This window comes from Phallusia mammillata, chromosome 3 (assembly GCF_965637545.1).
Source record: "Phallusia mammillata chromosome 3, kaPhaMamm4.hap1.1, whole genome shotgun sequence".
Classification (NCBI taxonomy): Eukaryota; Metazoa; Chordata; class Ascidiacea; order Phlebobranchia; family Ascidiidae; genus Phallusia; species Phallusia mammillata.
Genome location: NC_137254.1, coordinates 8531312 through 8555638, shown reverse-complemented (window position 1 = coordinate 8555638; position 24327 = coordinate 8531312). Strand labels below are relative to the sequence as shown.

General features: G+C 38.2%; 3 protein-coding genes, 1 long non-coding RNA gene and 1 pseudogene across 5 annotated transcripts; 3 read left to right on the top strand and 2 right to left on the bottom strand.

Annotated features, from left to right (window-relative positions):
* Positions 1-264: 264 nt before the first annotated feature.
* On the bottom strand, positions 265-2481 carry LOC145220323 (uncharacterized). Its single transcript, XR_013858102.1, has 2 exons — positions 2251-2481; positions 265-1530 (listed from the first exon to the last, which is right to left on the bottom strand). It is a non-coding gene; the product is annotated as an uncharacterized LOC145220323 (long non-coding RNA).
* An 8631-nt stretch (positions 2482-11112) lies between these two features.
* Positions 11113-16155, bottom strand: LOC145219439 (uncharacterized; annotated as a pseudogene).
* Positions 16156-17211: 1056 nt separating this feature from the next.
* Positions 17212-18279, top strand: LOC145219438 (general transcription factor II-I repeat domain-containing protein 2A-like). Its single transcript, XM_080086805.1, has one exon. The coding sequence runs from the start codon at positions 17212-17214 to the stop codon at positions 18277-18279; it is 1068 nt and encodes a 355-aa protein (XP_079942931.1).
* A 7-nt stretch (positions 18280-18286) lies between these two features.
* Positions 18287-19006, top strand: LOC145219437 (general transcription factor II-I repeat domain-containing protein 2A-like). Its single transcript, XM_080086804.1, has one exon. It carries the CDS (start codon positions 18287-18289, stop codon positions 19004-19006), a length of 720 nt encoding a protein of 239 aa, XP_079942930.1.
* Positions 19007-22669: 3663 nt separating this feature from the next.
* LOC145220317 (uncharacterized) lies at positions 22670-23443 on the top strand. 2 transcript variants are annotated; one of them, XM_080087565.1, is made up of 3 exons: positions 22670-22729; positions 22893-23116; positions 23278-23443. In XM_080087565.1, the coding sequence occupies exons 1-3, from the start codon at positions 22695-22697 to the stop codon at positions 23415-23417; spliced, it is 399 nt and encodes a 132-aa protein (XP_079943691.1). In that variant the 5' UTR covers positions 22670-22694; the 3' UTR covers positions 23418-23443. The 2 variants fall into 2 exon arrangements, with proteins under 2 accessions (XP_079943691.1, XP_079943690.1); XM_080087564.1 differs by having other exon boundaries at positions 22670-23116.
* Positions 23444-24327: the final 884 nt, after the last annotated feature.

The window sequence follows — 24327 nt, the reverse complement described above, 5'->3', positions numbered from 1 at the left end:
GGCACTTTTTGTTACACGCGGTCCCCTTTCGGATTATCAACTTCCGCACAGGTGTTTCAACGCCTTATTGACCTTCCTCTAGGTTCATTGCAATTCTGCTATGCGTATTTAGATGACATAATCGTATACAGTCGCAACGAAACTGAGCATATGGAGCATTTAAACAAAGTCTTCCAAAAGCTTAATGAATATGGGTTACATTTGAACATTGACAAGTGTCGCTTTGACTACAACGTATAGCTTCAATCAACTAATCATCAGAGATCCAGACGAGGCTGATCTTTATCACGATCTATACGCTATACGCAAGTTTACCAACATAAGCACGGTGTTGCTAAGCAGGTTACGAAGGCCATTAGTTTCATTTAGTTAGTTTCAAATCAAGTTTTCAGTAAAGTTTATTTGATCATCCCCTTAACTCAATACTATAATTTACCAACACTACTGTGGAACGTTGTTCGCACCGAACATCAAAAATACTTGAAAGTTTGTGCAATTTAATTTTTGGAAACCGAAAACGTCTAAAATAAAAAAATATAGCACAACACGACAATAGACCATTGGAAGAGAAAAAACTAACCGACAGAAAACTATAATACAAAACTAGGGTGCATGAAAACAAGCAATTAGTTAATGTGGACTTACAATAATGCAATAAAAAATAAACAATTCATTGTTAGATATCAACTGTTTCACGCTTTGTGAAAAGTGACAGAGGGTATTTTAACATATCGTTCCACGTTTCGAACGTTAACACAACAGCTACTAGGTTGCAAGTAATTGCTGCTGTAAATAGCTGTACCTCCAGATACAAGATAGCAAGTATCGCTACAATATCGGTTGAAATACATAGAACTGACATACATGCGGTTCGTTTGATGATTTGTAACCCGGCAATGATATTTGCCCCTTGCTCAGCGCATTTAAATGGATAGAGGAAAAGGAATAAAAGTATGCACTGGCCTGCTATATCAATCGCACTTCCCGCCAACAAAGGCCACGATATTATTCCACCAACAAATTTACATCCATACCCCAATGACTGAACTCTTTGAGTGATAGAATATCCAATGCAAGAAGTAAATATTCCTAAATTCAAAAAGAATATGCCCGACCAACTTAGTACTTGAATCCAACCATTGTAAAGGTGATTCAACAAAGAACTTTTATAGAAGCAGCGTTGTTTAAACCACAGAAATGTGTAAACTGAACTGAGACTAAATGCCAGCACCACGGGCATGACTTTTATTAAAGTTTGACATGCATACGTTGATCCTTCAATGTAACCAACATTCATATAACTGATGTCAAGCACAGTGTATATGTTCACTAAGATTGACGCTACACTTGTCAACATATACACAACCCGAGCATTGTTATCTGCACTTTTGTACTTGTTCTGTGAGGAACCATAGGCAAATATTGCTACAGTCAAGTAAATGGTAAAACATAGTGCAGTTGTGTCTATCATCAGCCAAGCAATTCTTTGTGGAGGAAATTCGGTTGCACCCTTCGTTCTTACATCGATGTCTGTGAGATTGGAAATGTTTGATTCCATTTTCAAGTTTCAGTAAAATTCAAAAATAACTACAGTTCTCAATCAAAAAATGACTCACTATTCTGTCTGTAAAGTCAATACATTTAATAATCAGGCGTAGGCCAACTGAAAACGGGAGACAAATTACTTTTGTATTCGCTTTCTAATACTGTGTAGCAGCAGCGTGCTCAGCAATCCACCAATTGTGCTCACCACTTTTTTGCGCTTTGCTATCTTTTTCGCCACTGTATACCAACCCACAATAGATAGAAGCAAGCGAAGAGAGTTCATCTTTTAACCAACAATGTCCGGATGCTCATTAATAAACAGGCGCCATTGGTGAATTGTAAAACGAGAAGTGAAACTACATCACAGTTTCGTCAGTGTCCTTTGATCTAGTATTTACTCAAAACAAGTTTGTGGCGAACTGAATAACACATAGTATACAACAAAATCAACACTTAAAAATGAGGACAATCTATTGAAACTATACCTCACAGTAGCCCAGCATTTAGCCAAATTCCCACAGGTGATACAAAGAGCACTAAAACCAAATATAAATAGATATATCTCTAAAAATGCCAACGGTTAGGCTTTTTAAGTTGAGTAATGGAATTATCAATGAAATCCAAAAAACTAACCTAAAACTTTTTTTCCTGCCCCTACACCTTTTTGACAGCTAAATAAATAATTCAGCTTTTTGCGCCACCTACCAAAATTCAGCTGTGGCAACAGAATCAGATGCTTTCGCTGCATATGTTTGATCAACTCCAGTTCGGCAGCAATTAATTCTTCAACAGATAAAGATCCACGATTCTCCACCACAGCCTTGCCCCGCCGAACACGCGACAGTAAAAATTTCTGATATCGAAGCAACAATGCAATACTCTTTTTCAAACGATGCAACGAAGAGTACCGATGGATGATCCTCTCAACAATGGACTGCTTCTCTACAACCGTATGTATGGATACTTCCTGCCTTTTTATGAGACTGAACTTAGCAGGTAAGTCGGGTAAAACAATCGGACTCACAGGCCATTGATCTTCAGATACCAACAAAAACTGCGGACCGCGCAACCAGCGGCCGGACGTCACTAACGCCTCCGACGTCAACCCGCGTGACGCCTCAACCGCCGGATTAAGCTTTGAAGGGACATGTCTTCAGCTTGAAGGATCGCTTTGCCTTTCGATCTTTGCAATTCGATTGGCAACGAACGTAAGGAATCTTTTCCTCGAATTTCTGATGCTCTGCAGGACGTCAGTGGAGTCTGTCCAAAACACAGACCGATGCACTGGTAAGCCAAGCTATCGTCGCATCATTTCATCTAGCTTTACGGATAAAACCGCCGCAGTCAGTTCAAGTCTAGGAATTGACACTGTTTTCAGCGGCGCTAGTCGGCACTTGCCAACAAGAAACACGCAATGAACACGCGAACCAACGTCAACCATCCTCAGATAGTACACGGCTCCGTAGGCCACGGAGGAAGCATCTGCAAAGTGGTGTAACTCCCAACTTTGCACAACGCCGAAATCTTAGTGCTTACAACAACGAGGAAGACACAGGTCATGAAGCTTCGGTAAACGCCCAAGCCATTCTCTCCACAGTGTTGCTTCCGATTCCAAAATGCAGTCATCCCAGCCAACTCCACATTTGCACAGACCTTGGAGTAACAATTTTGCTCCAAGCGTGCACGGTGCCACGAATCCAAGAGGGCCGTACAGTGAACTCAATGCAGAAAGAATCCCTCTTCGAGTCTTCGCCGTTTCAGGAAGGTTGACTTTAAATCCAAACGTATCTTCATGCACGTTCCAGTGGACACCAAGAACTCTCTCTGTGAAGTCATCACTCAAGCTTTTGTTTCGCACTGCCTTTGACCTCTCTTCTTCAGGAATTTTTGACAAAATCTTCTGGTTATCACTGAACCACTTTGTCAAGTGGAATCCTCCACGTGACAACAAATGTGTTTGGTCAATTGAACCCTTTCCTCTATAGATGCAACCGAAGTCAGACAGTCGTCCACGTAAAAATTTCTTCTGACGACCGAAGACGCTTGTGCATTGAAATTTTTTGACCAAAATCTAAGGCTGTTTGCTTCAAGCAAAAACTCGCGCAGCTGGGGGATGAAGTAGGCAGGACCTTTTAAGTACAATTTAGAGCAAAACATCTAAATCCAAAGGAAAGTCGACTTCCTTGCAACCTCATTCTGACTAACATTACTCTAACATAAAAACCCTACTAAACCCACACCACCTGCCACCTTCTACCTTCCACTTTACTTATTATGCAACTAATCTTGTGTATCATTTTCTAGTGCTGTCGGTGCGTCAGTACAATCATCTATAGCATATTCTGTTGCTGCATTAACTGCTAACCTTGCTCTGCCTCTGCTGAAGACGGCAGAAGCCTTTATACATGGACATATAAAGGTATGTTCAATTTCCTCGTCACTGTCTTCCCTCAAGTTTACAGATAAGAGTCTGTAGTCAACTCCTGTCTCTGGTAAAAACAATTTAACTCTTTTTACCCTTCGTTCTAAGTATGCACTCCTAATTGGCATACATTAATTTTGTTGTTGCTAACGTGGTTAATCTGGGTATATTATCAGTATAAACGTGTTAATTCTCTGTGGGTACCACATATTATCTATGTTTGTATCTTAGCAGATTTCCAATTTGCTGATTTTAGGGATTTTATGGTGCTCTAGCATTGTTCAACAGATCCAGTTTTCCGAGATTTCATTCCCTAGAATAGCCAACGTATCGTACTACAAACATCTCACCAGAGAAGTCCAACTGCGACTTATCCATGAAGTCAATGTTACCGTGTATAATAGACTGCATGTACCGAACCAGGCTGTTATGGCGCCATGCGCATTTCCGTTCCGGTTGGAACGGGCTGGAACAAACTTTAACCCTGAAAAGGGCGCGTGACTCCACGCCTGGCTGTTCTTCCCTCATTGTATAGTTTTTGGAGTCCAACTAATGACACTTTTCCTTATCCAACTACTGCATCTCGAATGTTTGTCAATATACCTTTATTTAAACCACGATTAACCCATCTTCCTTCTAAAGACTCATTGAATCCATACCACTTCCCTTAGACACTAATGCCGAACTCTTTATTTTGTTTTTGCTAGCTTTTCCTCAAGAATGGTATCCTAAAGATTCGATAATTACCTGAACTAAGCGCTACACCGCTTCCACCCGTTTTTTTCAATATTCCACACAATTTTGGTGTAACAAGGATCCATTCCAAAAAATAATAGAAATCCATCGCATATTTTAAATCTTTACATTAAATGTCCTGTAAATCTTCGCTGTTGTACTGTTTGTCAACATCGTATCGCTGTATCGTCGTGTCGCCATGCTACAGGTTCGCCTGCTAGCCCGTTTTTTTTTAAAGAAAAAATACCCATAAAGCACTTAAAGTACTTTTTAAACCTACACAATTTCGTCTTAAACTATTCTTTTACGTCACCGAATTCGTGTTTGTTTGGTTAAGCGGTTATTTTTTTGAAATGCAAAGGTTTCAAAGCTCCTGACTTCACGTCATAACAAATTCCAAAACGTAGTCGACGTGAAGACAGACTGAATCACATAATTAGGCTCTCATCTGAGTAAAGCAAACCAATATTGCAAAATAAGAATAGCAGGATGGCACTGCTGCAATAGCGCGCCAGCTCCAACGCTTTGTGAACATGCAATTGGAAAATACTTCAGTCTGCTCGATTTCTTACGACAAAATCAAACATCAACACCAGGGTAACATTCTCGAACTGATCCGTGTTTCATCGAAAACTACTATGACACAACACACTTCAACCCTGCTTGAACTCGCTTCACACCCTTGGCAAAATCACCAGTGATAACACCTCTGTATATTCGTTTGTGTTATCCAAAGGTGCCTTACGTTTAGTCGTCTGTGATATTAAACAACAGTAATATGGAAATCTTCAAAATTTCACTTGACTTGAGTTTTACCATTCGTCCGCTTGTATTTGCAGCAGACAACACTTTGTTCAACTTTTCAAATGACGACATTCTTATCAATGCTGGTGCAGGAGGGATCAACTCCCTTGAAGGTGTCGTGAATACTGGTTTCGGTGACGTCAAGTCAGTTGTTGATAACACTATTTTGATGACACCACCGGTATCCTGGGAAAGCCACTGCCGATGATTGCTATCATTGGAGCTTTTCTTCTCATACTGGCAAGCTGTTATGGATGGAATCAATTTCGCCGCCACAAAGACAATCAGACTTATTCCAAAGGACTTGCTCTTTGAGCAATTCCTCTCTGGGCGGGTGTGATGTTGCGTAATGCAACATGGTGCCATTTGCTAACCATGGTGTTCTGATAACACAGACAATCAATCATTTCCGTCACGCCTCAAATAGCAGGCGAACGGCAGAAGGATGTGATATAGCTCGGTTTGCTCGGATGGGACAGGAAACGTTTAGGCTTGCGTTGTTAAAAGAAACAAACCATGCATTTCAAAAACGAATAACTGGACTAAGGGTCTGCTGGCCTGTAGGCACATTTTATAAGTGGCCCGAAAATCAGGGTTGCCAAATCATTGTCACAAAGATCGTTGTTGCAACTCTAACTTAGGGTAGGCCATGCAAAAGCTTGGTCATATGCCTAACTAAATTACAACTTTGCGCGTTTTTGCTATTGAAAACGCGTTAACTAGTTTTCAGAGGACAATCTTACGGAGTAGATCGCTTTACATATTATACACAACATAATTATTTTGAAAACATATCTAAATTTCTAATGATTTTAAAGTGGCCTGGATTTTTGACTGGCCTGTAGGCACGTGTCTACTTTGCCTAATGGTTAATCCGGCACTGAGCATAGTGCAGTTGTGCAGTCAGCCAAACAATTCTTTGTGCAGGAAATTTAGTTGCACCCTTCGTTCTTGCATCGATGTCTGTGAGACTGGCAATGTTTGAGTCCATCTTAAAGTTTCAGCAAATTCTAAAGCGGATACTACGGTTCTGAAACAATATCAGACTTAATGTTCTGTCCGAAATGTCAATGCATTCAATAATCAGGCCTACGAAAGCAGAAAAAGCCAAATTACTTATGTATTTAGTAAACATAAAAAAGTGCCCTAAACGTCGCTGCCAAACTCAACCTGATTTCTGCTCAACTAACTAACGCTAGACAATGTCAACCGCAGTTATGAGCATCACAGCATATACAAAGCCATACTTCCTTTTTACATATTTTTCGAGTCTCTATGGCAGTGTTTCTCAAACTTATACGGATCGCGTACCACCTGACAACTTTTTCTATCGCGGCGTACCACCTAAACCAGTGGTTCCTAACCATTTTGTAGTCACGGACCCCTTTTATAAATTTTAAGTCTGCGGACCCCCAACGTAATTACCAACAGGTCTTTTTATGTTTCTCGTTTCTTGCATTATATGTTATTATGCTTTTGAAGCATTTTCATTCACCTTCACAGTCCTTTAATTTCGAAGAAGTTTCTGTATTGTAGCGGCCAACACAACAAATTGATACATTTTCTGTTATATTTATTTAACTTGACACAACACTTGTCCTATAAAGTCGTTTGACCACGTGTGTTATGATGTCACAATTGGAAAAACAACCACAAAAAGTATATGTTCAGTGTTTCTGGCCCAATTAAGGGGTGATCAACAGTTTGCATTTGTATGCAGGATTTTAAAAACGGTGGAGAAACTTAAATATATTTTTCTGTTGGTAAAGATACTAAACATATTTGCCTTCATGGAACCCCTGAAACCATCTCGCGGATCCCTTTGAGGTTGAAGACCACTGACCTAAACCCGGTTTCAATAGAGCGTTAGAAATAAGCCTACTTTCTCGAACCGACTTAGCGTATTTAGCAATTTCAAAAGACTGTCCAAACCACGAGTATCGCCTAAGCCAGGGCTGATCAGTCGGGTCAGTTGAGGTGCAATTTTAAATTGAACTTAAATTAGGTATCACAAAATTTTACTCGCGTACCACCTGAAAAGTTCCGGCGTACCACTAGTGGTACGCGTACCACAGTTTGAGAACCACTGCTCTATGGGAATGTTTACGAGACAGATCAAATTCGACATGGCGCCTTCAACACGATAGTTTCAGCAAAAAGTAAACATAATAAATTTTAACATTTAGCAAAAATAGTGGATTGAAATTCAAACGCAGGTGAAAGTTTCGGACTTTAATTCAACTCATCTTAAACTTGTATTGATGCAGAAACGTATGAGTAAGTTTGTTTAGTTAATGTTTATTCTATAATACACCTAAACCAGTGGTTCTCAATCTTTAGTACTCGTAACACCAGCGGTACGACGAACTTTTCAGGTGGTTCACGAGTATTCATAATAAACTTGAGACGGTACAGTTGTGTTGACGGTCAGCCAAACAACTCTTTGAGAGTTTCTAAATTTCCGTTTTAATTTTTAACAATACAACACTGGCATATGTGTCTCTGACGTAACTGTTGTGCACAAGCGTCATGTTTTCTAACTACTTAAGTTGAGTTGAGTCTGTTTTGCTTTTAAGAATCATGTATTGCGACACAATAGCACTGAAGAATCACTAAGCCGAAAAAAAATAGATGCGAATATTTTTAACGTAATAGAGCTCAAAACAGTTTATGTCAGAACGGAGATTGCAACCAAACTTCATCCACAAAGAATTGCTTGGCTGATAATAGACACAACTGCGCTATGTTTTACCATTTTCTTGACTGTTGCAATATTTTCCTATGGTTCCTCACACAAGTACAAAAGTGGAGATAGGAATGCACGGGTAATGTATATTTTGACAAATGTAGCATCGATCTTAGTGAACATATATACTGTGCTTGACATATCTTTTATCATTGCGGGTTACAAACCAAGATCATCGTTTACATGTCAAACCTTAATAATAATCATGCCCATGGTGCTAGGTTGTAGTGCTTGCACAGTTTATACTTTCTGTGGTTTAAACAACGTTGCTTCCATAAAAGTTCTCTTTTAAATCACCTTTACAAAGGATGGATTAAAGTACTAAGTTGGTCGAGCATTGTCTTTTTGAGTTTGGGAATATTTACTTCTTGCATTGGGTACTCGATTACTCAAAAATATCAGTCTTATGGGTTTGGGTGTACTTTTGTTGGTGGAATTGTACCGTGGCCTTTGTTAGGGGGAAGTGCAATTGATTTTGCAGGCCAGTGCTTACTTTTATTTCTTTTCCTCTATCCATTTAAATGCGCTCAGCAAAGAGTAAATAACATTGCCGGGTGACAAATGATCAAACGAACCGCATGCATGTCAGTTCTATGCATTTTAACCGATAATGTGGCAATAATTGGCAACTTCTATTTAGAGGTACAACTATTTGTTAATATCGAACAGAGATGAACTCTTACGAGATGCTTCCTGTTATGGATCTACGTTCATACAAACTAATGCTCACAACAGAATCACGTTCCAAAAGTTGAACGTCTTAAGATTTAATGTAAAGAGTTATGTGGCAATTTTAGAAAACTTTCAAATGCGGTTTAAGAGCAAAACCTAACTGAACTCGACAACGATTATAGCAAACTATGTTCGTGCTGTACGGTCGTACAACATCTAAAAACAAACGGATCTCTCGCGGGAAAAGGGTGATTAAATTCCCGCCGAAAGTTTAATATCGCTGCTTTATTTATAAAGACTTAAAGATAAAAACGGTTATAGATAAAAAAAAAACAAAAAAAATCGTAATGTATTTCAATTTCCAGGAACTGATGATGCCACATAGGCGAAATACATATTGATTCGTTGATACCAAGGGTTTTTATTGTCCGTTGGTTTACTGTATCATTGTTAAAAAAAACTACCGTTTAGTCGTATCAATCCTCTTATTGTGCTTTGATGCGGCACCGCAAACAAGAATGGTAATTATTAGCAATTTTGAATAAACGACAGCGTCCATTGCATACCCTTTATGTAAAAAATAGTCCATCAATCTGGCGATCCCCTACTACGAAGGTATCATATGCTTACGAGGCAGGCAACGGTGCTTGTGATTCGGAACCTGTGTAGCTCAGTTGGTAAAGCGTGAGTCGCGGAAACATTACTGTCACCGGAGCCTGGTCCTTTTTCTCACCTAAATTAGGTAAAAAATCCCAGATTTATATTTCATACAGCATAAAACCAAATGCTGCAAACTGTTTTTGCTCACAAGCTTGTACTGAAAAACACACGCACAACCAAAATCTGGTTACAAAACAGTAAAACACAAACTTTTAAGAATTAAAAAATTAATGGCAAAATTGGAAATGACGAAAAACAAGAAACAGATTTACAGTTAAGAAACAATGAAACGAAAAATACAAATGTCTTTCAATAATGTCCTAAAAAGAAACAATTCATTGTTGGATATGAACAGTTTCACGCATTGTGAAAAGTGACAGAGGATATTTTATCATATCTTTCCACGTTTCAAAAGTTAAAACAAGAGCTAATAGGTTGCAAGTATTTGCTACTGCAAACAGCTCTACGTCCGAACACCTATTAACAATAACTGCTATAACATCGGTTGAAATGCAAAAAAGTGACATAAAAGCAGTCCTTTTGATCATTTGAAACATGACAATGTGATTTACTCCTTGCTGAGCGCATTTAAATGGATAAAGAAATAAAAAAAGAAGTAAGCACTGGCCCCCAAAATCAAATGCAACTCCTGCTATCAAAGGCCACACTTTTCCATCAACATTTCGGCACCCATAACCAAATGACCGAACTCCTTGTTGTGTAATCAATAATGAAATGAGAGTAGCAAACATGCCAAAACTCAGAAAGACAATGCATGACCAACTTAGTACTTTAATCCATCCTCTGTAAAGGTGATTCAAAAGAGGACTTTTATAGAAGCAACGTTGTTTAAACCACAGAAATGTGTAAACTGAGCATAAACTCACAACTAGAAGTATAGGCATGGTTTTCAATAAAGTTTGACATGCATGCGTTAATCCGGGAATGTAACCCACATTTATTAAACATATGTCAAGCACATTGTATATGGTGACTAAAATAGAAGTTACACTTGTCAACATATACATGACCCGTACATTCCTATCTCCACTTTTGTACTTGTTGTGTGAAGAACCATAGGCAAATATTGCAATAGTCAAGTAAATGGTGAAACACAGTGCAGTTGTGTCTATCGTCAGCCAAGCAATTGTTAGAGGAGGAAATTTGGTTGCGCCTTGCGTTCTTTCTTCTATGTCCGTGAGATTGGAAGTGTTTGATTCCATTTTAAAGTTATAGCAAAATCTAAAACGTGTACAACGCTTTTCAACTAATATAAGCCTTAATTTAACAAAATTTGTCGTTCAACTGGTGTTATGCTAAACAAAATACTAGTTGTTGTTTCAAGAACTTGTATTTGCTGACGTTTCGCCCACCAGAACGGTAGGGCTTCTTCACAGCAATGAATGAATAATACAGGGGGCACAGAGGCGAAAATGTACAAAAACAGCGGGATACGATGAAAAATAATTACATTAGGACAAAGGCTTTCCGTGAAGAGTTGTGGGTGCTACAAAATGACAGGGCGTAACTAATGTCCGATATTTGATGGGGAAGCCGGACGCAAAATGTCGCGGAAAACTGGGCTCAGGCTTTTGCAATCGTTGGGTTTTAAAACATTTGAATTAGAATTTATGAGGCAACTTTCGAAGACCAATCTTTTCGACCAATTCGGTTCTTGTTTCAAAATTTGGGCATCGTTCCAATTAATGCGGTGATCACATTCCAAAACATGTTTGCATAAGGCGGACTTGTTGACGTCCGTGTTTTTGACTGCCACTTTGTGTTCCTTGAGGCGTGAATTTAGATTTCGCTTAGTTTGGCCAATGTATACCATATTACAATCACGACAAGGGACCTGGTAAACAACTCCTGTACGATGTTGTGGTATAGTGCTGGCATCTTTAGGTTTTGGTAGCAGCTGTCCAATTGTTTTGAAAGGTTTTATTGCCACTTTTACCCAGCGTCGTTCAAGATTCGTTTGCGGCGCTCTGATACACCCTGGACGTATGGTAGGCAAGTGAACGATTTAAACTGTCTGTTTTGTGAGGTGGTTGTGTTATGTATCATGTGGTGCAAGTTACGTGGGAAACCGTTATTCCTTAACACGCGTGCAATGCTCTTGCATTCGTGTTTGTGAACAGCCGTATTCCTGATATGAGTGGTGACTCTGTTGTCCAGTTTAGCCTGAGCCCAGTTTTCCGCGACATTTTGCGTCCGACTTCCCCATCAAATATCGGACATTAGTTACGCCCTTTCATTTTGTAGCACAAAAAAGGTGCCTTCAAAGTCATAAAGGTTTATTGCGACAAAACCAAGCTTGGTTTCTGCACAAACTAACTTACGTTGGAATGAATGTAACCAATGTTATGAACATCACAGCGTATATAAAGCCATACTTCCTTTTACACACAAACGTCTGGATTGATTTTGCCTGTTTCGGGTTACGGTTTGCGCAAAATATCCGGTCCGCCCCGGTTTGCGTTTTGGAAATCAGTTTTCAATCCATTTTTTTACAAATTCTATTTATTATCTACACCAGTAGTTTTCAACCTTTTCCATGTTTTTTTTTATAATCACTACAGTATAAACTAACTTTAGGCAAAGTGAGAGGGTCTTAGCTAGCTGGTCTGTTCGGTTTCCATCCACAAAAAATCTTGTTACAAAACACTGACACCTACTACAAGTGTTGTGGTGTTTTGACGTTTGCCCACGCGGTGTGGTGTCACTTGCATTAAGTTATCTTCTGTGTAATGACGTAATAAAGCATTTCCTGATTATTATAATGGTCATAATGGAACACAAAGAATCTACACGGAACTTATACAGTCTTTTAAAGAAAATTACATAGTGACAAAATTAGAAAATCGACGGGAATTAAAAGCCCTTTATCCAGCAGGAGATCATGCAGAACGGCGATGCTTCTTAACTGACGAAAAACACACTGTGCTTCACAATCTCAGCAGTAGTTCCTTTTTGTGTGGATGCATTTAAACTGGAGAAAGTAAAGATCTGGAGTAAAACAAAAGTGTTACTAATTCCTTCGCTCGGCCGTAGCGTTTTGTTGCAAAATACTACCCTCATGTTTTTCGCTAAATCAGCGTCATAGTGGTGCAATATGATGTACATAAATTCCAATTTTAACGATCATATAGTTTTTATACTCAAGACCACCCACACTAAATTTTTTCAGCAATTTTCTCAAATCTAATTCAGATTCAATGTGAAATGTTTAAAGAGGAAATTTGCTTTTAGCCACGCCATGTAATTGTTACAAATGACATCTCGACCAATCAGATCGCCAAGTTTGATCACTTGAACGTATTTGACAAACTAGCTATGTATGATTGAAGACAAAATTTGAAGCACCATAAAATGTTCAGCTTGCAGCGTTTTATGGCCTGTTAACAATAAATAACTTGCGCCGTAATTCTTAGGGTGATTTCGCCTTGCATGCATTCATGTATAACTCGCGTCGTTTGGCAAACGCAGGAAATAACCCGTCATTAATCTCTTTTAGGAGGTCTTGTTTGTTTTTTAAAAAAACCTGATCCGATACCATATAACAAGCGATTTGACTCTCCAAATTATATCTTGATCAATCTAAATTTCTGTTTCGAATCGAAACAATACACACTGGCATATGTGTCTCTGACGTAACTCTTGTGCACAAGCGTCGCAAAGTTTCACTTCAGAGTTTTAGTTAATTGTCATAACACTACACTTCACAATAATTAAGAGTATACAGATGTTTTTGTGATGAAGGAAGTATGGCTTTGTATATGCTGTGATGCTCATAACAGAGGTTTCATTCATTCCAAGTTGGTTAGTTTGGTTTGGCAGCAAAAAACTACGAGACTTCCTGGCTGTTAGAGCACATTTTTGTGTTTAGTTAAATACAAAAGTAATTTGTCTTTATTCAGTTTACGTTGTTTTTTCAGTTTTTACCCTGACGAAGACGAACTGTATAGGACGTCGAAACGTCGAAATAAAAATACTGGCCAGAAGAGCTTTAAACTTGATATTATGCCTGGCAGCAATAGCTTATATATGTGAGGGCCGAAAATTAATTCAATGAAGTACAATGTATACATTCCCCTACCCTCTCTTTAGCTGTCAAATTAGTAATTCAGCTTTTTGCGCCAACTTTCAGAATATAGCTAAATGTGGGCCTGTCATGAGGTATGGTGTTAGTACCTTTACCAAGCGAATTTAGATCCTGACCCCAATAGCCTGGCCCGACTCACAACTTTGACGCAATCAGTACAAGACTGCAAATTTCTAAAGAAAGTGACAATAGCCGTAAAGGAGTAATTTTTTTCCTAGCAACTAGAATTCGATCTGTCTGACAACTCTAATCACCACCCCAGAAAAAAGCCAGGGTTTTTATAACACAAACAGTACAATGGTTTCTCTACAAGGAAGTGGGAAAGTTTAAAATTACATGACAAAATTCCCTTAAGGGTGCAAAAGTATAAAGCACAAAATTCCCTGCAAATAATAAGAAAGTGTCATACAATGGAATAAAGAATAGTTCGTGCATAAGCAAGGGTTTTCAGTGGCATTGTTTATTAAAAAGGAAGTAAAATCTTACAATGGGCCGAGCTGATAAACAACGGGTGGGATTATATTTCAGGATGGGATTATATTTCAGCTATTCATAACACGCTGTTGTTACTTGTCTGTGATAATCAGTTTCTGCCGAAACAAGAAAACGGGAAATTTTCATGCGAAACTTTAGTTACACAAAGGACAGTTAAACAGAAACGTGCATTGGTTTTTGTTAGTATGAAAAATTGTCGCTCACGTCTGAAATAGCACAAAGCGATTTTCTACTAAAACGAACGAATGCAATCTTTCAAAATAGTCTCGTTAATTTTAGTAGTTTTCAACTATGCATTTTTGGTTTTGTTTATAAATAGCTATCGTTTATTACACAAAACTCATTAAACAAAATTTACTTTCAGCGTTCAAAGTCTTTAAGTGCTGCACAACCTTATTAGACAACACACTTAAAGGTTTAAAAGCCGTGCATATAACAAGCGCTATGATTGACTGCGCAAAGCTCGTTAGAAACCCGTTTTGAAGTCCAACGCTGTGTATTTACCAAGTGCTATCTTTATGAAGCTTGTTAGGAAAACCACTTAAAGAGTGCAAAGACGTGCATGCAACAAGTGCTATGTTTGACTGCACGAAACTTGTTAGGAAATCCGCTTCAAGAGTGCAGTCTTTTTTGTAACAAATGCTGTGGTTACATTCACAAAGCTTTTGGGTAAACGCCGGTGGTCAGCTGCCTGGCAAAACAACTGCAGCAAATCATCTGCTTAAGTGACTACCACACATTAGCACACTTACAAGTAACGTTATTAGTTGACACAGCACAATAGGATAAAATAATGCTTGTCAATGTGAGGTGAAGTGCAAACTTCCACAATACGCAAAAACAAACATAACATGCATAAAAACAATTTCAATTGCAAGTTTGCGTCATAACAGTCCCGTTGTGTAGACTTCATTAAAGCTAATAACCGGTGGAAACAGCTCGATGTGCGATGGTAGAACTACTAACGTTAGAACTGACAGTAGTCAGGTTTGGGAATTTCCGCTGGGTGGCGCAACGGAGCAGAAATAGGCTTTTATGGTGACAATAATACAGCAATTTGCAACATGCTGACTCAGCAATTATTGTCGCCGCAAACGCCTATACTCCGTTGCGCACTGTTTCAGAGCTATTAGCTGACTGTACAGCAGGAGTACCCAACCTTTTTTGACCTGCGATCGACTTTTGAGGTAGTTCAACTCTCGAGATCTACCATTCCAATGCAAATTAGCAAAGACATAGCGAGTAACAGAACAAAGTAACAACTACTATTGCAACTATTACTTTTGTAACGTAACAAAGCGCCTACTTATGAACTTATTAACATGTCCTTATGATTATAAAGTCATCTACGTACAGCAACGCGTTACAAAGCAACTATTTTAAATAATTTTTTGCAACCCTCGCGATCGACTTGAGATCAGTCCGAGATCGACCAGTCTGGAGCTAATCTGGAGCTTCATCCTGCTACGGTAATCTGAAAAAGTTAACAGGTCAGGCTCGGCAGGATAAGATTATTATTCTCAAAGGAGAGTTAATAGCACAGCAAACTACTTTGCGAAGATACTGCAAAAACGATAACGATGTCAATCAAACAAGTTACAAAATAAGCAACCTAATTGCAAAGCCATGCAAAGTCGCATTGTTTCAAAAAATTAGTCCATCAAGAAGAACCGTCTCAGATTGGATTTGGGACATGTGAGATGATATTGAAAAAACACTGACAGATAAAGTTCTATGATTCGAGTTTTTTGCCCTGCCCCTTGATGAGACTACAAACACAGCTCAGCTAGCAATCTTTATGTGAGGGGTAACATACGATTTTAAAATATACGAGGGTATTGTTGCCATTGGAACCCATGCATGAAACTACGCGTGGTGTAGTTCGTTTGAAAAACTCTACTTGGCAATGCGAAAATTTAATGTTTCGTTTGTAAAAGTAAGTGGACTTACTACAGATGGTGCTCCAGCCATGGTTGGTTCACAAAAGGATTAACACGACTAGTTAAAAAGAAATGACTCGTCGCGGTCTTGCTGCAGATGCCTTAGTTTTATGCTATTGCATCATACATCAACAAAACTTATGTGCAAAGTCAGTTCAACTCCGTAATATCATGTCAACAGTAGTAAAGTGCATCAATTTTATCAAAAGCAGGCCTCAACAGCCGCTAAGTATTATCTGTTGAGCCTAATTTGCAAGTTCAACACCCTCTGATCTAATATGTCAGATGCAGCCCCCTCTCACAATGACCAAAGCAATTGCTTAACTGTATCATGAACAAAGCATGTCTCCATACAACAGAAGTCTACAAGGGAGTGTTAAAAGTAATCATAAAGTTTAACGGAACTGCAAAACTAGTGTTGTTAAGTATTTTTTGTGAAAAATGAGGTAACAACAAATCTAAAAATCCTTGCATACAATTTAGATTGACCAGTATGCCTGTTGGCAAACCTAAATGTTTTACAACAGGAAAAAATCTGTGTGATTTGGAAATGGACATCCCAGATAAAAATGTATATTTCCATCTGTGCACTAATCACACGGTTTGGTTGCATTTCTTTTTTTCTAGATGGGTTGACTCATACTGATTATTTAGAACAGGGGTGTGCAACCCGCGGGCCACAATCCGGCCCGCCAAGCCATTTAGTGTGGCCCGCAACAACATTCTAAATTCAGAGCAAGTAAAAATGCACATTTTAGCAAAAAATCCTGGCTAGTTTTCGGTAAATCTCCTAAGTTGCTATACGTAACAAGAATAAGCTAAACCAGCGCATTGAACTTAATTCACCCAGACCTTTAGTCTTCTATTCGCATTAGTTGCTTGTTGCGTATCTAAACCGAATGTGACGTAATATTCCTCTTTGTGTAGTAAACAATTACTTTGTTGTGAAAGGCAGTGTTGGGACGAAACTTACTTGCACCTCACATTTTAAAGTTGACTTGGCAAGCTTGGTGCGGAATGTTTTCTTAAGTTATATATCTGCGACAGCAGACTGAAAGGGTATTTTAGGAGTGTCAGGGTTTGCGAAATGTTAACAGCTAGGAAACGAAAAATTGATGGCGAAGGAAGGTTATTCAACAGCGAATGGTGCACAAAATATCTTGTTGAGCCACTTAACGAAGGTGTTGTCTGTCTCGTCTGCCAAAATACAATTGCTGTCATGAAAGAGTATAATATTAAACGACATTATTTGAGTAAGCACTCCTCCCAGTATGATGGAATGGTTGGTCAGGTACGAGTGGACAAAATAGAACATTTAAAAAATTCTTTGAAAAAACAACAACATGTTTTCACCACTTACAAGAAAGACACAGAACTGGTGACAAAACTCAGTTTTAAGATTTGTGAAAGTATGGCCGAAAAAGGAAAGCCTTTCAGTGACGGAGAATTTATTAAACATTGTTTGACAATATTCGCAGAATATGCATGTCCAGAGAAAACTCAGTTGGTAAAACAAACTAGCCTTTCTCGCTTTACTGTCTCGCGCAGAACAAATTGTCTTTCAAATGATATTAAAGAGACTTTAAAAGAGAGACTAAAATCATGTATAGCTTTCAGTCTGGCTTTAGATGAGAGCACTGACATTAGTGACACAGCCCAACTCGTCATTTTCATCAGAGCTGTTACTGCTGACTTTGATATTGTCGAAGAATTTTTAGATATGGGAAGTCTATATTCGACAACCACAGGACAGGATATCTGTGAACAGGTGCTTAAGGTAGTGAAAAAGTTCGAACTGGATCCTGCTAACTTGTGTGGTATTACAACAGATGGTGCTCCTTCCATGAAAGGTAAAACAAATGGATTCACCACAAAATTTCTCAATGCAGTTGAAGCACAGGACGTAGTTGTGAGCCACTGCATTATTCACCAAGAGAACTTGTGTACCGAAGTTCTTGATTTTGTAGACGTCATGAAAAGTGTTGTCCAGTGTGTAAATTACGTTCGAGCACGAGGTTTAAACCATCGGCAATTTAAAGCTTTTCTGCATGACATGGACAGTGAGTATGCTGATGTTGTGTACTTCTCTGCAATACGTTGGCTTAGTAGAGCTGCCACTCTTAAAGAGGTTCTGGAATCTACGAGAGGAGATTAAGTTTTTCATGGAAAGCAAACATCAGAATGTGGCGTTTTTGAGTGATGACAACTGGTTGAATGATTTAGCCTTCCTCACAGATATAACACAGCATCTCTCTGACCTGAACTTGAAATTACAAGGAAAAAGTCAGCTTGTGAATAAGCTGTTTGAGCATATCAGTGCTTTTGAGAATAAATTAAAACTTTTCCAATTTCAGTTGAGTAGAGCTACGTTGATCCATTTCACGTGTCTTGCAACCAGGAAACGAGAATTTCCTGATCTGGATTGCGCTAACTATGTAGCAAGTGTACAGAAGCTGCGTGATGAGTTTGGAAACAGATTTCCAGATTTTAGACAAAATGAAATGAAACTGAAATTGTTTGCTCAACCTTTTGATTTCCTAGTGGAAGACAGTCCTGACGATTACCAAATGGAACTCATTGAACTGCAGGCTGACATGGACACAAAGAGAAAATATTCTGAAAAAAGTTTGGTAGACTTTTACAAACTATACATGTGTGAAAAGTTTCCCAATTTGTCCCGACATGCAAGACGAATGACTTCCCTTTTTGGTAGCACCTATTGCTGTGAGCAATTTTTCTCTAAAATGAAGCTCACCAAAACAAGATGTAGAAGTCAGCTGACTGATGAAAATTTAGTTAGTCAGTTAAGGGTAGCTACCACTTCTGTCAAAGCCCGCATTGACAAGCTGTGTAAGGACTCTCAACTTCAAGTGTCCCACTAAAATTGTGTGTCATAAGAATATTCAAATTTATTGTGTATCGTACTTACACGATTGCAAGCCCTATACAACAATGTTAGATACTGTTGTATAATAAAACTTCGTTTTTTTGCTACATAGTGCACCTATTTGTCAACAGCTGTTCTAGTCACACAAATAGCTCTACGCGATGGAGTGTTTGTTGAAGTGCAAAAGCCAACATGAAAGAAAATTAAAACGCAAAATAAAACAAAGCGCAGGCGTGGGGAAATAATATCGACATGATACTACAATGCAAGCCGCGCCAATAGTGGGGTAAAAAACGTGTAAATACGGTATAGGAAAAAAGAGTGGCCCGCGCTTGATGTCCGAAATTGTTTATATGGCCCACCGACGAAAAAGGTTGCACACCCCTGATTTAGAAGATAAAAAAAACACGACCTAATGGACTCGGAGTGGCTTTGTAGTGAAATATGATACCAACTTGTCCATACCACCACTTTTTATTTTCAGCAGTTGTACACAGGTTGTCAAATTTGTTGTTGAAACATTGCATTATCACTTTTCATGACTTTAAGGCCATTTTCATTTCTTATTGGACTTGTGGTTTTTGTTTTATTGCACATACAACAGCTTTTTTTTATCTTAATGTGGATCATTTTATTTTTACTCCAATTCAAAAGCTAAAGTTTAAAGCAGTGGTTCCCAACCGGGGAGGAATTTTATGAGTTCAGGGGAGAAGTTTCATAAAAACTGTAAAAAAAATTACATTGGAAATATTACAGAATATTTTTGTACCGTATTTACCCAATTGTAAGCCGCGGCTTATATTGTTTTTTTTTTAGCTGTCGTTTGTGCGGCTTATAATCGAGGGCGGCTTATATTTTAATTTTATACTGAAATTATTTCTTCACTCCAACATTTTAAATTATTTGGGGTTCAAATCATGTATGCATGTACAGATTATACGTCAACAAACGTTCCGTTGGGTACAGTTATCAACGTAACTAACGGATACGGGCAACTAGTTATACCATAGCATATAACAACAGAAAGATGTATTGAGAAACAATAGTATCAAAAATTCCAGCGTGAGGCTTACATTCGAGGGCGGTTTACATTATTATTATTTTTCAAACCGAGGGCAGCTTACAATCGAGTAAATACGACATTAGGGATGTCCATTATAATTTTGATCCGGTTCACATTTGGAACCGGTTGTAAACGATTCTAAAATGGACATCCTTAATTATAAGGTCTATTTCAAATTCCTATAAATTTTTATGTTGTATTTGTTTTCCTTCTTATGGGGAGGAATGAATAGTTCGAAAATGGGCAAAGGGAGAAATGTAACAAAAAAGGTTGGGAACCACTGGTTTAAAGCAATATTAGCAAGCAAAGTAGCTCAGTTTGGTGGGAAAGCTAGTTTTGCCTGAAATGTTAATCATTTGCAAGTGGTAAAATATGAAGATCTCCACGAAAACTGTAAACACATATGGCAAATAACAACAACACCTACAGTTTCTTTGGCAAGACCAACAATAAAATAAAATTATTACCTTTTATAGCCTGATACATCTGAGTAAAAGCAATAATGTCAGAGTTATTTACCAAAAAACTAAGAGTTTTTAAAAAAAGATAATTACTGTGATATGTCTTGTCAAGACTAAAGCCATTTCTTATTGTGAACCAATCACTTAAACCCAATGGGAAAAGTGTTAAGCACATTGACACCTTTAAACATATTCGGACTGTTCAGGTAATCACTGGGCCAATCAGGCTAACATTTAAACAACGACAAAGAAACTTCTCACAAACAACTGTACAATTTCAGCAAATGATGTATTTCTTACCCGAATAACCAATTTCTAAACACAACACCACACACGAAAGACTTACTTTTCTGCAAGACAATCCTACAAAAAAAATTGTCACCATGCACCATGATACAATGAACATATTGGCACATAGTTTTATGGTTCTACAGTGAACGCTATTCGTACCCGTTTATTGAACTGATCCTCCGATTTAGTACAAATGCATTGCAAAAAAGAGTTGCAAATGGAAGTTTCAGTCAATTTCAAAGCTGCAGTATGCTTACCAAAGTATCTAATGTGACCATTTAACTTACGTATCATCGTATCGTATGCTTCTTCTTACAGCACTGCCATACTTCTCTTTGAGAGAACCAGTGGTTTGCACATTTCCACGATATTAATTTTGTATTTTACCTTACAGATTGCGGTAATCGAAGAAACAAGCCTCGATTTTTCAACAGACAACACAAAAAAAAGTTGTTTGTTTATGCAACGAACAACAATGGAAACAATATCAGTAAATTGAATCTAGAAATATTACTGTAAAAAAAATCAAAACCAAGAAATTGAAAGATATAGAATCATCCTGAATAAATAAATTTAAACAAGCCACAACGAAACCCCTTTTCTCTGAAAGATTAAAACATACTTTTCGTAATACTAGGACAAAAGTAGACCACATACGTGTGAAATTTGTGAAACTAAAGGTTCGACTATCATTGTATAATATGTCCAGTGTTCACATCAGTCCAGTCCATTCCAACGACCTATACTCTAGATTTTAGAATATGCAGTCTGTTCAAAAATATGTTACTTATTATTTTACAGTGGAATGAAAATTTTAGAGAATAGCCTATTATAGACTAGATTTTGTATTTTTGATCTCTGTTTAATGACATTATAAGGTATTAAAAGATCACTTTGGTATAAAAAAATGCTGATACAAGGTATGTAAAACAAACTTTGAATAGGCTAACTCAACAATTTGAAGTTTAAAGGCAGAAAAATGTGGGGAAACTTTATATTATGTCATCAGTTGCAAGTCAAGAGAATCATACCTTCATTGAATTTAAGTGACACAAAAAAGCTGCTCAAACTTTTGCAGCAAATTTTGAATTCATTGCCATTTTTTTCTTTATCAGGTTTAATTGCATCAATGATTATATGCTGTTACAGCATGTATTTTCAACTCAGAGAAACTCATTAAAAATTGTGATAAATAGAAATATACATGTTGAATGTTTTCATATGAGGATTTTATATTTTAGCATCATCAATCGTTCAACTTTCTCATAAATTAACCCTTTATTATCTATAGACCATCGGACGCCAGGACAACACAAACTAATGACCTCTAAACCCAAATTAATAATTATGTATCAGTTGCCAAGACAAAATTTCCCCTTATTATGTATAGGCCAGGTAATAAAATACTGATAAGGATGTGATTGTATGTGTGTATAATGTAGTATACTTTACTGTTATTCAGGAAAACTTGTATTAATTTTTAAGCAGAGCATATCCTCGATTCCTGTATGGCCTGTGGGGATTTTCCATGTCTTGGCTATTTGGATTCCCAAATTTTACTGTCATTCAGGAAAACTTGTTTTAATTTTATGCAGTGCATATCCTTGATTCCTGTATGGCCTGTCTTGGTTGTTTGGATTCCCAAATTTGGCTGTATTGTATGCTAACATATTCATAGCATTTCAGTATAGCTATGGCATGCCTTTGAACTTTAATACATAGGCACTAACTTGAATTTCAACCATGTGATGAAATGAAAAAAAGGTGGAAGTCCCTGCGGGACAAGTTTACCAGGGAGAAAAAAAAAATCTCTGAAAAAGTCCGGCTCAGAAGCCCTAACTGCATCGCAGTGGTCATTGTACCCTGTGATGCAGTTTTTAGAAAAACAAATGGAGCCCAGGGGGTGAGAGTATATGTCTAGATCTCACTTAGCTATATATAACTGAACTTCTCATGCACCCAAAGACAGTGCACACTGTTACAAATTATATTAAAAGATTTATAATTGCACGATTAATTGTGGATATATTTCTTAACCCTCCTTGCTGGTGCTTTTATTTGTTTAGTACATCATCAAACTACAACATTGTGTTGGAGGAGAACTCGCTCTGTGAGAGTGATGTTTCTGGTGTGGAATCGGTTTGTTTCCCAGAAACCGTTTCTACACCAGAAACACATTCAACACCAGAACCCACAAACCCTACCAGTCAACACCAGAACCAAGGAAAGTCGAAAAAAAGGAAACCGGACATGGATCTGGCATTGTTACATGCCTTACAAAAAACAACAGGTAATAGTAGTCAATAATTTTACCCACAGTTTCCTTTTTGTATGCATTTTGTTTAGAACTCAAAATTAGAAGTAAGTTTTAATGTGTACATGCTAACACAGTTTGTACCTGAAATTTCTAAAACCAGACCTTTTATGTAGTGTTTTTGTTTTGTTTTTCAGAGGAGACACAAGACCCTGAAGAGCTGTTTTTTCTTGGAGTGGCTGGTGAAACAAAGCACTGGCCTACTGTAGTGAAATGCGAGTTTAAATTAAAAATTAGAACGCTGATGTTGGACATCGAAAAAAAAATTGGAGTCTGAAAAGTGAAATCTTTACTACAGCAGGACAGTGCTTTGTTTCACAATATATTTTAGTTTTCGAATTTATTTTTTATTGTTGTTTTAAATAAACATGAAGTTAATCTAAGATGGCAATGGTTCGTGTTTTCACACTGTAACAGGAAAGACCACGTGAAGGTTGCCATCAACTTTCCCACAAACAGACACATAGACATACAGTTACAGGACAAACATGGCTCTAAAAAGAGCCGTTTACATGCAAACTAACTAACACCTTGAAATAATGGCATTCTGCCAAGACACAGATCCTGTTTCGCTGCAGAAGTATTCGGCAAACTTTTCCCTCACTTCAAATGCTTGCGTACTATGACGTCGCCCAACCCTTTGAATGCACCCCAGACTATTTTCTTGCTCGTCGCGCCAACTGCCTGGATGTAATTCGCCACTTCTGTCTTCGTGGTCGAGATCACTCGGTCCAACGTACATGCTTTCATGGCGAAGGAAGTTGTGAAGAACGACGCACGCCTTTACCACATTATCCACCCTTTCTGGTGCCAAACAAATCGGCCCGCGAAACACCCGGAAGCGGGAAACCGTTATACCAAATACGTTTTCTACGATGCGCCTGGCTCTAGAAAGCCGGTAATTAAACACCCGTTGGCGGTGGGATAATTGCCTCCCTGGGTAAGGACGAAGCAAGTTTTCCTGTAACGGAAACGCTTCGTCCCCAACAAAAACGCATGGCAGGGCCTCCGATGATCCAGGCAAGGGTTGTGGTGGAGGAACCGGTAATTGGTGGCTTGATAACTGCCTTCCAAATGCAGAATTGCTGTAAATGCTGCCATCGCTTTGTTTGCGGTATACCCCGATGTCAACCATCGTAAAACGATAGTTAGCATCAACTACTGCGAACAAAACAATACTAAACGTG